Source organism: Cyprinus carpio, chromosome B16, assembly GCF_018340385.1.
Source record: "Cyprinus carpio isolate SPL01 chromosome B16, ASM1834038v1, whole genome shotgun sequence".
In the NCBI taxonomy this organism is placed as follows: domain Eukaryota; kingdom Metazoa; phylum Chordata; class Actinopteri; order Cypriniformes; family Cyprinidae; genus Cyprinus; species Cyprinus carpio.
The window spans coordinates 14,256,598-14,269,717 of NC_056612.1; the positions used below are offsets into that span (position 1 = coordinate 14,256,598).

General features: G+C 38.0%; 1 protein-coding gene across 3 annotated transcripts in view; it reads left to right on the forward strand.

Annotated features, from left to right (window-relative positions):
* Positions 1-846: 846 nt before the first annotated feature.
* The window catches only part of LOC109067432 (small conductance calcium-activated potassium channel protein 3-like), a 64,067-nt gene continuing 51,793 nt past the window's right edge, over positions 847-13,120 (forward strand). Inside the window, exons 1-2 of one of the 3 annotated variants that reach the window (XM_042740930.1) lie at positions 847-1,324; positions 1,929-2,999. In XM_042740930.1, the coding sequence (XP_042596864.1) occupies positions 1,974-2,999 (1,026 nt within the window). In that variant the 5' untranslated portion in view covers positions 847-1,324; positions 1,929-1,973. Of the gene's footprint in view, positions 1,325-1,928; positions 3,000-9,319; positions 9,722-13,120 lie in introns of those variants that run through there. The other 2 variants (XM_042740932.1, XM_042740931.1) reach the window with 2 other exon arrangements.

The following is a 13,120-nucleotide window of genomic DNA, read 5'->3' on the forward strand; positions in this document are numbered from 1 at the left end:
TCATTTATAAATAAATAGTGCATAATCTGTCATCTTTTAATCTGTCACTATTTAAGTGCATAAATGCTTAAGTGCTTATTTATTTATTTATTTCATTGGCCACTTCTATTTAATCATTCATTATTCTTTATCAACATTTATTTTAAATAATAATAATTTAATTAATATTCATTATCATCTTCGTTATTATAATTAACAACAACTATAATAATAATAATAATAATAATAATAACAATAATCCTAATAATTTATTTGTTTGTTTGTTTGTTTGTTTGGCCGCTTTAATTTAATTATTATTATTCTTTATCAACATTTAATTATAAAATAATAAACTTATTTGATAATAATCATCATCATTAACGTTATTATAATTAACAACAACTATAATAATAATAATAATAATAATAATAATAATAATTTATTACTTTGTTTGGCCGCTTTTATTTAATTATTATTATTCTTTATCAACATTTAATCATAAAATAATGAATTTAATTGATATTAATAATCATCGTCATTATCGTTATTATAATTAACAACAACAACAATAATAATATTTATAATTATTATTGTATTATTTATTTATATCGATTCTTTTGTTGGATTGTTTTTTTTTTTTTTTTTTATCTTTGTGCTGGGAAAGCAGGAGTAGCAGTGGAGGAGGCAGGTGGTTTTTCTAAATTAAATATTCTTCTCTAGTTTTTTCAGAGCTTTGTTTAGTTCAGCGATGTGTGTCCAATGAGAGGAGCAGAGAGGAGGGACCAAGGAGGAGAGACGGAGCCCAAAAGAGAAGTTGAGAGAGAGAGAGAGAGAGAGAGAGAGAGAGAGAGAGAGAGAGAGAGAGAGAGAGAGAGAGAGAGAGAGAGAGACGTGCTGTCAGAGCGCGAGCTGGAGGACATGCATCCATTTCTACACAATATCACACTAGCGCTACTTTCACCTTTACTCATATCCAGATGCTACTTTCAGGCGCTTTTCTTCACAGGAGGCTAATAATGCTAATTAACGCAACGGTGGATGTATTTCCTGAAATATTAAACAGCGCACTTAATCCTTTTCCCGCTATTTATTTTCCGCTTTTATTTCGATCTTTGTTCAGGTGTTAAACGCAACAGCTTTCGTCTGTAGGAGTCTCATTTTAAGAAATAGCGATTTATACTTCTGTCATTAAAAACCTTCCATCTGGAATCACTGCTTGACAACGGAGCGAAGAAGACGTGCTGGCATGATTTTGACAACATGAAAAAGAAAAAGTGTGGAGGAATATTGTTGCATTGCTTTTGAAATCACCATATGAAGGTGGAGATAGACTGACAGGAGAGAGGTAAGTGAGACAGTTTGATTTTCATTTCATTAAACATCTTTCTCTGTCATTTATATCTGAAGCCTAACTATTTCTACATGATTATAAACGCACTGAATTACTAAAATTATGCTTTCTAGTGTGTATTTTAAATGCTGCTCAAATGCCCAAATAATGCAGAACAATGATGGTAATGTGATGAGTCTTGCATTTGTCACAGGTCAGCCCAGAGGCCACAATTCGACCATTGCATAAGTTTCTTAAAAAATACAGAGACTCTCGCTTGCATTTATGTGACAGATATTGCTGGAAGGAGCGAGAGGAGAGGAGGGGGTGTCAGAGAGAGGGAGGAAGAGAGAAGGCGATAGAGAGAGAGCTCAGAGCGATTAGTAGATGTGGATGGGTTCATAGGTTCATCAGTTTTCTCTTTTTGCACTCACAAACATCTTCCACATGAACTCCTCAAGCACATTGCAACAACAGTCCATCCTTGGTTTATTAATATGAGGGGAGTCCCACATTTAATCCAGCCTCCCTTTCACCTGCTAATTTAATTCGGTTATAAATAACATAACAATCCGTTCTTCCCTCTCTCTTCCTATCTCTCCCTCCAACTAAACTCCAGAGTTGAGGAGCTGAGCACAAACAAACCTGCTGGAGACTGGTTGCCATGGATCCCCCTCCCTCTCTGAGTCTGGCCCTTCTCAGCGGGAGCGAAGACGAAGAGCAACGTCTGCCCCTCCCTCTCAGTGGTCTCTCTCATGCCTCCCTCTCTGGCAACTACCCTGGGACCAACCACTCGAATCACACAGGAGGCAACAGCAGCCTGGAGCGTCTCAATGGCACTCCATCGCCCACCACGCCAAACCTTCCCCCGGCATCGCTGCCCAAGTTGCCCCTGTCCACAACACCCCAGCTGTCCACGCCAATCCCCAACGCGCTCCACCCCACCAGCACGCCGCTCTCCTCCTGCCTGGGCAGCCAGCATAGCCTAAGCGGGGAGACTTCACCCGTCTACAACGCGCTGTTCTACTCCTCTCATTCGCCTTCCACTGAGCGAGAGCAGAGGGAGAGGGAGCGAGAGAGGGGATGTAAGCACAGGCAGGCCAGTCCCCTGGTGCACAGGCGGGACAGTAACCCCTTTACCGAGATTGCCATGAGCTCGTGCAAGTACAGCGGCGGCGTGATGAAGCCGCTCAGCCGCCTCAGCGCCTCCCGCCGGAACCTCATCGAGTCCGACAGCGGAAGTGACACCAAAGAGGGCGGGGCAAGCGCGAGCCAGGCGACTGTGGCCTCCTCTCAACACAGTCAAACCCAATCTCAGAACCCCCCAGAGATCGTCATCTCCTCAAAAGAGGATCCACCTTATGGACACGCTTACGAACTCGAGGCCTCGGCCAATCAGATGTCCATCTACCACCAGAACCACGCCCTCTCTGAGAGCAGGGGTGTTCTGGGGGGCGTGGCGGGGGGCGGGACTAATGGACGGAGGGGTGGTGCTGTTGTGGGAGGCCCGGGGAGGACCATTTCCAAAGCCTCTAAACGTAAGAATCAGAACATTGGCTACAAACTAGGCCACAGGAGGGCGCTGTTCGAAAAGAGGAAGAGACTTAGTGACTATGCGCTCATATTCGGCATGTTTGGCATTGTTGTCATGGTGATTGAGACCGAGCTGTCCTGGGGTGTCTACAGTAAGGTGAGGACTTTGTGTTCTGGGGACTGGGGTGAATAGTCGGGCACGAGGACACATCCTGCTGGTCCTGCTCTGTGTGTGAATGAGAATGAGAGTATGTGTGTGCTTGCCATATTATGTTCTTATAATAACAATGGTAAAACTTGGATACAGCCATACACAATGTAGTGCAGCCTGTAAAGTAAAGTGGTACACAAGTTTACAATGAACCATAATGTGCAAGAGCAGATGTTTGACCAGATGAAAATCACTTAAAGGTATAGTTCATCTAAAACGGTAACTCTGTCTTCATTTGCTCACCCTCATTTTTGTTCATCCATTGAAAGTCCATGCAACCAAAACTTGCATGCATGTGAAAGTACTTCCTATAAATTCAATCCAAGTCTTCTAATTACACAATGTTGCTTTGATTTAATTTAGGCTCTTATTGATATATGAATATTGATCTGCCCACATGCTTACAAACCTCACTGATTCTTGAATGTCAGATTTCCGTGCTTCCATGTTTACCCTTATAACAACTGCTCAATTTGTAAAGATGTGGTCACATTTAACATTATTCAAGGAATTTTCACGGACAAAACCCAGTCTTTTTTACAGTGGGAATTTCATAAGAGGGTGAAAGATTTCCACACACAAATTGTGCATTGGGTTCAGGCTGGTTACGCGGATTCTCCATGGATTGAGTTGTGCTACAGACATCGCTACACTATTGCTAATAGCCATTTTTTCCCACACAAAATTTAGCGAGTGTCACCACACCTCAAAATAATATAGTGTCATCATTTCTGTTCAATTTTTTTTTCTAAATCCAGCAAATTTGCAACTGACTTTCACAGCCAATGATTAGTTGCATTTTTATTTTATGGAACCCAGCAGCTTTGACCATTAATATAGTAACTGCTTATGTGTTCTACTGGAAAAAGTCACAGGTTTCAAGCGAGGTGAGGGTGGATAGATGATGACAGAAATTTCCATTTAAAGCAAATGATCTGCGAAAAGTGTGACTCAATTGGAGTGACCAAATTTAGACGTGCGATGCGAATGCGTGATTTTTGCCACAAACACCAACAATAATCAAGCAACTTAATCATCAGAGATATAAATAAATGTTTTTCGGAAGTTGCATTCATAAGCTGTCTCAGTTTGAATGGGCACAAAGTGTCTGATCACAGGAACTTCTGTTATTAAGAGGGTGTAAAGCTATATCATGTTACATAAGCTAAGTTGAAAATCAGCTCTCAGAACAAACATCCATGGAGAATTGATATGGCATTTGTCACCTTTTTGTAACAGAGGGTAATAATGGTGCACCTGTGTATCTGGCATGAGCATGAATGTTTTAAATAGCTGTCTATCTTAGTAAACATACACATGTGCAGTACACGTTCAAGGTTAGTAATGCTGCTGCTGTCAGAGGACTACTGACTGGATCAGATGTCTGTAAGCTCAGAAGGAATTTTGGACAGCTGTCTAGGAGATTTCTTAAGTGTGGAAGAGATCAGTAATATTTGTGTGATTTAAGAAATGTTTGGAAACTTATTAAACTAATATTCTGGATCCAAAACAAGTTCCCAGAAGAACATTTCGATCATCCCTCACTTTGAAAAACAAGCAAGAATCCAATGTACAGCGCCCAACACATAACATGTGGATAAAAAATGGATATTGCGACCATGAATTAAGAATTTGTTTTCTTTGACTTGTTCATTTTTCGCAACATTCATTCATTCATAATTCAGTCATGGCCATTTTTCCTCATTTTAGTTCAATTGTTACCACATTATGCTCATTTGTTGTATCATGTTAATTTAGTTTAGCTGTTGCCTACTATTGAACTAAAATGAAGCAACAAAATTAATAAGTTGTGGGAACATTTATGGCCACAATATCATATGCTGGGCTCTGTATTTATGGTATGTCTGGAAGAATATAAACGTTTGTATCACCATGAAACTTATGTGAAATAATCACTTCACATCCTTGTCTGTGCAGTTATGTCTGATCTTTATGTTTATGTTATAACCCCTTAAAGCCAATAAACCATGTAATTTTCACACGGTACATACAAGGCTACCAGAAACGGATTGTTTACATTGAGTCTTGTAACACATAACCAGAAGTTCATCCTTCTAAAACAGTATTACAGTGCAAAAAAATAAGATTTAGACAACATTACGGTTCAAATGGTTCAAACGGTTCAAACACGTACAGAATAAATAATATTATTGGTTTACCCAAAATTTGAGCTACACATTTCTGCTTTTAAACCCTCCACACTCTCTAGACTTCCATTGTAAGTGTTTTACTGTAAAGAACTGAGAAATAAGTCAAAATTGTTTGTGGAAATCAGAAGCATGCTGTCAATAGAGCATACAATAGCCAAAATGTTAGTTTTATACTGAAAGTGGTGTAGTTTAAATAGTGTGGTGTGAGTGTATGTGTTTAGTTTTTACTAATACAGATTTATACATGTACCGAGTAATACACGGTACACTCTCTTCATGTATGCATGACAAACCCTTGTTTTGCTCTGCATAAGTTTTGAACTCATGGGAGGTGAGAACACACATCCTTGCAGTCGGCTCTTGAGCTAAAAATCAAGTGTTGCTTGATTGATGATCAAAGTGGATGTAACTGCCATTACAGCCTACATAGTGTTACTCAAGAAGTGGCTTTTACTTCAGCTGAATTACAGACTAGTAACATTTTATATAAAGCCAAAGTCTCAAAATCACAAAACTGTGAGGCTGAAGTTAGGTAAGTGACTGATTCTTGTGCCGTTGCGTTAAAAGGATTGAATGTAACTGACACATCATGTCAAGGTGAAATATTTTCCACTGTAATAGCCACAGTCTCAGATTGAAGACGGAATGTATGTGTGTGAGTAAGAAAGGGACGGACAGGGCTGAGCTCATTGTCAACATGTAGCTTTGGTGTCAGTTGCCTAATTTTTGTTGGTGACAGGAAGTTTATCTACTAATGTTAGATAAGCTGATATACCCATTATGGAACATTATAAGTGGCTGATATGGGACTTGGGATGTACAGTACGTATACTCAGCACTTAATGGATTGAAAGTTTGATGATAGCATGTTTCTAAAGGCTGGAATACACTACACGACTTTTAAAATAGTATAGCTTTAAAACCTTTTGCTTAAAAAAAAAAAAACACTAGCACATAAATATTGGGTCATTTGTATGTGATTTTGTCTGCTCTATGTAGGCATACACCACCTTCAGTTAATTTAAACATTAGCATGACATAACATTAACATAGTTTGACATTAGCATGTTGCTAAGCTAACAGCTGGGTACTTTTGATACACATAAAAACACATACCGCACATAAATATTGGGTAATATCATACAAGATTTGGGATGCTATACGTAGGTGTACTCCACACTCAATTGACCCTTAGCAGGGAGTTTGATTGATAGGCAATTATAATGTCAAATCCGCCATTTTGTCATACAAACAAACCAGACAGGAGAGTAGATTAACTTCGGTGGACTTAAACTTAAAATTTGGTGTGGATTGATGTCTTTCGGTGGTTGAAATATAATACCTTCTGATGTTCATTCATGTTTATTTGGTGCTTTAACTAGTGAATATGAAAAGATGATCGGTTCATGTGCTGCTTTAACTGAGGTGCTATAGCGATCAGTCACAATATATTAAAGAGCCACAAAAGAGTATTGTTTGAATTCATTACAAAATTTGAAAACTGAGACTTTGTTTCATTCTAAAAGTAGCTTTGTCTTGTCTGTCGTGTGTTGTCTGTGCCCTCTTTGCTCCGCAATGTATTTTTCATTTTGTGAGAACATGAAGTGTAGTGTGAGAGTGGCATGGCTTGTCAGACATAGCTACAGTAACTAAGGAGGGCGGGTCTTTGCGAAGGGTCAATTGATTCCAGTAGAGCATTCTTATTTTCATTGCTGAATGAATGTTTATTATAATCAACAGTTCTCTTGCATCATCGGCCATATTGGAATTTGTTTTGTTTTTTCTCTGAGCTCAACACTGACTGTGTTTCTGTTGAAGGGTTATATGTAATAGGCTAATGCTTTATAATATGTCTAAAAAGAGGTATCTTAGAAGGCAGAATAACTATGTTGCATATTTCTCATGAAAAAACCTTTGTGTTGCTTAAAATGCTCAGTGGGTTTTGGAACAGTGCAGCCGTCTGAAGTGTGTGTCTGCGCGCGAGTGGGTTTGTGCGAGTGTTATGGGGTGTTCTCTTGCATCGGGCACTGTTCTGAATGGATCTGTCTCAGCATGTAGTCTGGAATCACTTCTACGTGTGGCTGTGGTCTTTGTTCTGCAGGTGCTTCTGATATGGCAGACATATAGGAAATTTGTTCTGTCTCAGTATCTCACTTTCGCTGCCTGTCTTTCGTGCTGCATTCTTTTTCGGTCTCCCTCTTTCCCACTTACGTGTTATTTCTCTTTTTCTCTCTGTCTCACCCACTCATGTTTTTCTCTTCTTTTCTCGTTCTTTCACTCTCTTTTGCACTCTTTTTCCTTTTCCTCTCTCTGACAGTTCCTTTCCTCTTCTCTCCTGGTAATTATTCTTGGTCTGGATTTGTCTTTCTTTCTGGTACTCACTATCCTTAGTGCTCTCTCTTTCTCTCCCCAGATCTCTCTCTTTTTCTCTCTGTTATTGTAGTGGGCGGTGAACGGGGGAGTGTTATTGGAGAGGGAGAGAAAAGCGAGTGAGTGTTAGGAGAGATGAAATGAAAGGCTGTAATAAAATCTCTTTATTTGAGATGGAAACGGGTGAGTGAGTCAAGTTTGTACATGAATAATGGCCATGCTGATTGTATACCATTATAGCCATTATAAAACAGCACAATAGAAGCCTGTTAGTGCTGCATCGCCCATCATCTCTCAGAGTAATTAAAGGGCTTTTCTCTCAGTGCATTACTGCTGAAGGTCCAGAGACATGAGAGATACTGATGCTCTTCTACATCCTCCAAACTGCTTCAATTTGACTCAACTCAAATGTAATGTAATCTAATGGGGAATTACCTCTCCTCAAACCCCCAGTATAGTAAGTCCCATATAAAACAAGTTTATCAATGGACGATGGAGCATCTAAAGTGATTGCGGAGGAAATGAATAAGGAAAGTGACTGCTTAGATGCTGGTGAACGCTCACATCTCTGAGTGACCGGCTATATTGATTATTGATAATCACCTTTGCACACCATCAAGCACCTATTGATGGCTTTACCGCACTGCTTGAGCTGTCTATGTGTGTGTGTGTGTGTGTGTGTGTGTGTGTGTGTGTGTGTTTGCGTGTGTGTGTGTGCGTGTGTGTGACAGCTGCTTTTGAAAGAATGAAACCAGCTGGAAATTCCTGATGAGGCATCATTATGTCCAAAACATTTTCCTAACCTCTTAAAGCTCTCTTCTCATTTGAAATGGCAATCGTGTGTGCACATTAAAGCAAAGAAGCTGGAAAATGCTGTCTATGTTTGAGCATATGAAAATGAAGACTAGTTTGGCTATGTGATTAATTGCAGTTATTTAATGAATTAATATGCATATCATTTCTGTAGTCTTTTACTAAAGGGCTGTTGAATTCTGATTGGTTGGTGAATGTTTTAACACTATGTCCTAACCAGACATGACGCCATGAAACATGATAAGGTATCACAAAGGTAGAAACTGTTTCTATTTCTGTGACGTCACAGCTGGAACAACAAACAAACTATTACAAAGATAATCTCAGGTACTGATTAGTGCTTTGTTTAATGTTAAAAGGATCTAATGTGAGTTAGAATATCATTTTGCTTGACATTTAAAGCCATACTGAAAGCAACAATGGATCATGTACCTCAGATCTAGAAAATAAACTAAAGGAAACATTAAAACTGTGAGCTCAGCGTGAACCAACAAGGGTGTTCCATGACCAAAATTGTATCAGTCACTCAGTATGTATTTTAATCATTTTAAAATGGTTTAATATTTATGAATTAGGCTAGATTGCAGTATGTACTCATCTGTTTCGTTGTGAGTGCTGTACACTTGGGGAAAGAGCCTGCCCATATGCTCTTCTGATTGGCTGTGATTTTTGATTGATTTTGTCATGTTTTGCATCTGGTGTGGATAAACAAATTGCTTGTCTCTTATTGCACTGCATCTGGTTAGGACATGATGTAAGATGTGCATTTTTTTTTCAGGAAATGCACAGCTGAAGTAGTTAATTCCATAGGTCTTGACTGCATTACAGTTCCATATCACTTCACCAAATTATTCCAGTTATTTCAAAGGTCCTTCTCTCTTTCCAATAACTGCATTAGTCTACATATCAATAGCTCAAGCCTCTTTTAGTAGCTTTAAAATCATGTTTAGAATTGGCAACAGTGGCTTGGGATGAGATTATTCCTACACACAAGAGCTATTTAAAAATATCAGACAAATGTCTTGAAGTAAAACATTTTAACAATGTCTTGAGCTGTAAGTATAAGTATCATATAAGCGGAATAATTGACTTCAGGGCGAATTATTAGAAAAACAATAAAATAATTCAATGGCCCGTCGTCAGTTTTCCTTACGTATGTAATTTATGTAACTGTGTGAATGCATTGTGTTTATACTGTAGGTGTTTGCATGTGTGAAGATGTGTGTGCCTTACATGCTCAGCTGCAAATCCTCAGGAGATGTCTGGTCCATTCACACGCCGTACACATCCTTTCTTCCTTCCATAAATAGACAGGTAAGAAGAACAGGAGAGGGCTGATAAGAACAGCAAGAAAGAGTGCAGTGTGAAATCGGAGACTTTGCATGTTACTATGTTGATATTGTTTTTGTATTTCGTCAAATTTTCATATCTTTTTATTTGCCATCTATGCGAACTAGTTCGTCATATTACATGAGCTAGCTGCAAAATAATTGCACTGTTGTCCTAAACATGCTGTGCACTGGGGTCCGAAAGTCTGAGACCAGTAATGAAAATGCTTCTACTTAGCCCTTTAATGCGCTTCTTTTTCATTGTAATTTAAATGATATTGCTTCTATGACAGCAGCACTCAAGCTGTATTAACTCCTGATGAAAACCTAATGATCATATTCTCCAGCATGATATGAGATGATGCAAAGAGCATCTTGAGCTTCAGTGGAAGCAAATAATCTCAGATTGTTCTGATTAGAAATAATGCAAAACCTAAAATATTTTTGTGCCTTTAAATCACATTTTAAGGCATTTTGAGTTTTTAAATGTGGTAAGATATTTCAGTCCCATTGTATAACATAAAAAGGTCATTTTAGGTCTGGATGAAACTCTTCAATGGCATGCACACTTGCACAAAGAAGCATGCCTTGAATATATCCTCCTCCAGCTCCTCACACATCTGCTCGACCCTTAACAGCCCTAAATACCTGGAAAAAGCCACTGTCAAATCAATACTTAATTTTCACACCCTCCTCGCTCTGTCACACTTCCCTGGGGAACATCTCAGCTTAGATTTGCTTAGTAAATGTGAGGACGTGTGCAGATGCCTCTGTTGATCAACCGGTTGCCTGTGTACAAGGTCGCAGGGCTCTGTCTCTATATATGTGTTGCATGCAGGTAAATAAATCTAGAAATAATAAGAAATGTTCTTGAGCACCAAGTCAGCATATTAGAATAATTTCTGAAGGATCATGTGACACTGAATACTGGAGTAATTCAGCTTCACAATCATAGGAAATTACACTTTAAAATTGAAAATGAAAGATTGAAAATGTATTTTTCTTATTATTAAAACAATAGGAGTCAATGGAAAGTCCCTACATGTGTTTGTGTGTAATCCATCTCTAAGACACATATATAAGGGGTGATCCAGTGGGCTGCAGGACCCTAATCCCACTCCTGCCACACTAACGCTTTTACAGCACTCTCACGGGAGCAATAATCATCAGTACATAGAGAAAAAGAGAGCACAAGGGGGAGAAGGAGATGAAAGAGGAGAGATGGACAGCCAGAGGAAGGGTCAGAGAAGGAGAGAGTGGGCTATAGTGCACTGAATTAAAAAGACCCTTGAATGGCCATTAATGTTACGCTTAATGTATGTGTGTATACTATATAACTGCAGGTAGCTGAGGCTGTGTGTGTTTCCATTTTTTTCCCTTGGCCTCTGAGTGTGTAATTGGGTTTTCAGGGGTGTAATGGTGTATGTCAGTGTGTAATCAAGTGTGTGTGTGCCAGTCCTTGTGTAATTGGGCTTATCTGTGTGTGTGTTTTTCATTAAGTGAGATACATTACTGTTTTTGTAACATTTGATTTGGGTGGAGGTGTGTTTTTGCAGCTTTTTTGTTTTGTGGTTTAATAAAACCCATTAATGGGTAACCCATAGGAATATGGCAAGCTGTTTTAACATTTATTCATTTGCAGAATACATTATAGATATTTACAATTCAGTTTCCACTAGTCACAGTTATAATTCTTGATATCATAAATTGAAAAAATTACAAGTAACAATGGTAATTCTTTATATCTGGAATTACGTTCACTACATGTTCATGTTTAAATGTGAAAATATGAATTTTTGAAACAAAATGACAGTCACAGAAATCAAATTATTAATTTAAAATCATTAATACACAGTTTTACTAGTGGACATGTAATTATAAATATTAAAATAGCAATTTTTTGGGGTAAAATATATCAAGATAGTGAAAATTAGTCAAAGTCAAATCGGCATGACATATAGGAATGAAAAATCACATATTTGTTAAATATTCCAATTGTTTCTCTTACACAGCAATGAGACTGAAGGGAGAGAATTTTGCTTAACACCTAAAATGTGCCCATATTTTGATTCTCTTTCTTTAATACTGGTTTAGATATAAATGGATATAAATAATTTTTACCTGCAATACAGAGTCATTCATAAGCTGCATGTGCAATAGCTGCTTTATCATAGACAAAACGATATTTGCAAGTCTCATTTTCTACTATAGATTGTAAGTAATTATCCACCTCATATAACAATCTTTTAGTTTTCTGTGTTATAAAAATATCCCATTACTATTTTGTAAGACAAACCACTGCAAAAGGACCAGTGCTTGAGGAACTTCCCTAGTGAATCAAACTAAATCATGAACAACCTTTTTGCAAACCTGTTTGAATGATTAAATAAAAAAAGTGATTAATCCGTGAATCTGGCATCACTAGTTTTGTTTGTAAACAGCTGATTTTAAAAAAGTAACTTGGTACACTGAAGGGTATACTTAAATGACATATATGTAATGTATTACAAATAGTAGGCTGTAATTTATTCAGTTTGGATACAAAAGATTAATTAATTGTTCTAAAACTTAACATCCAACAGAGAATACATGTGTTTATTGCTGAAATTTTGCCAAATCCAAAATGCAACGTTTTCACAATGCTATACCCGCTTCATGAAAAGCTGCATGATTTAAAAAGTAGAAATCCTACCAGCAGCTGAGAAATGTAGTTAAACTAAACGCTTCAGTACTTTTACATACATTAGCTAGCTGAGCTATGCTAACTACTCAAATATGTGTCATCTCATTTGCGTCTACACAGATTTGTGTCAGTCTCATTTGTGTGGAATTTTAGAACAAAACCATTCATACTTGAAACAGAACTAAGAACTCCAAGTCAGCTAAGTTATGAATGAGCAGCCACTGAGCAATAAAGTTCCTCTTGTAAAGGGGAAACAGATCATGTTCTCATATTACTAGCTTGGGTTGGGTGTGTATGTGTTTGTGCTGGTGATGTGTTTATTGTCTTGTGTGTGTATGTGTGTTTATAGAGATTGATTGTGTTTTACTTGCTGTGTATTTCTGTATGGGGTGAGTGTAGGTCTCAGGGTGAATGATAAAGTGTGCCGGGTGTGTGATTGGTTTGGCCAGAAGGTTCACATCATTAGACTGCTTGACTTAGACAAAGTGCTCTGAATAAAGGGGAAAACACACAAACCAGCACATACAGTGATATTAATCATTTGCAAATCTATCTTTGCCCTGGACAAAGCAAAGGTGGCCATCTTGGTAGTAGCCCTGGCAGCTATTTTCTCTGTCGGAAATAAAAATATAAGTACATTTTCTAATGAAATTGTGGAAGGACTAAAATCTTCATAACTGTTTGATATGATTACATTTAAAT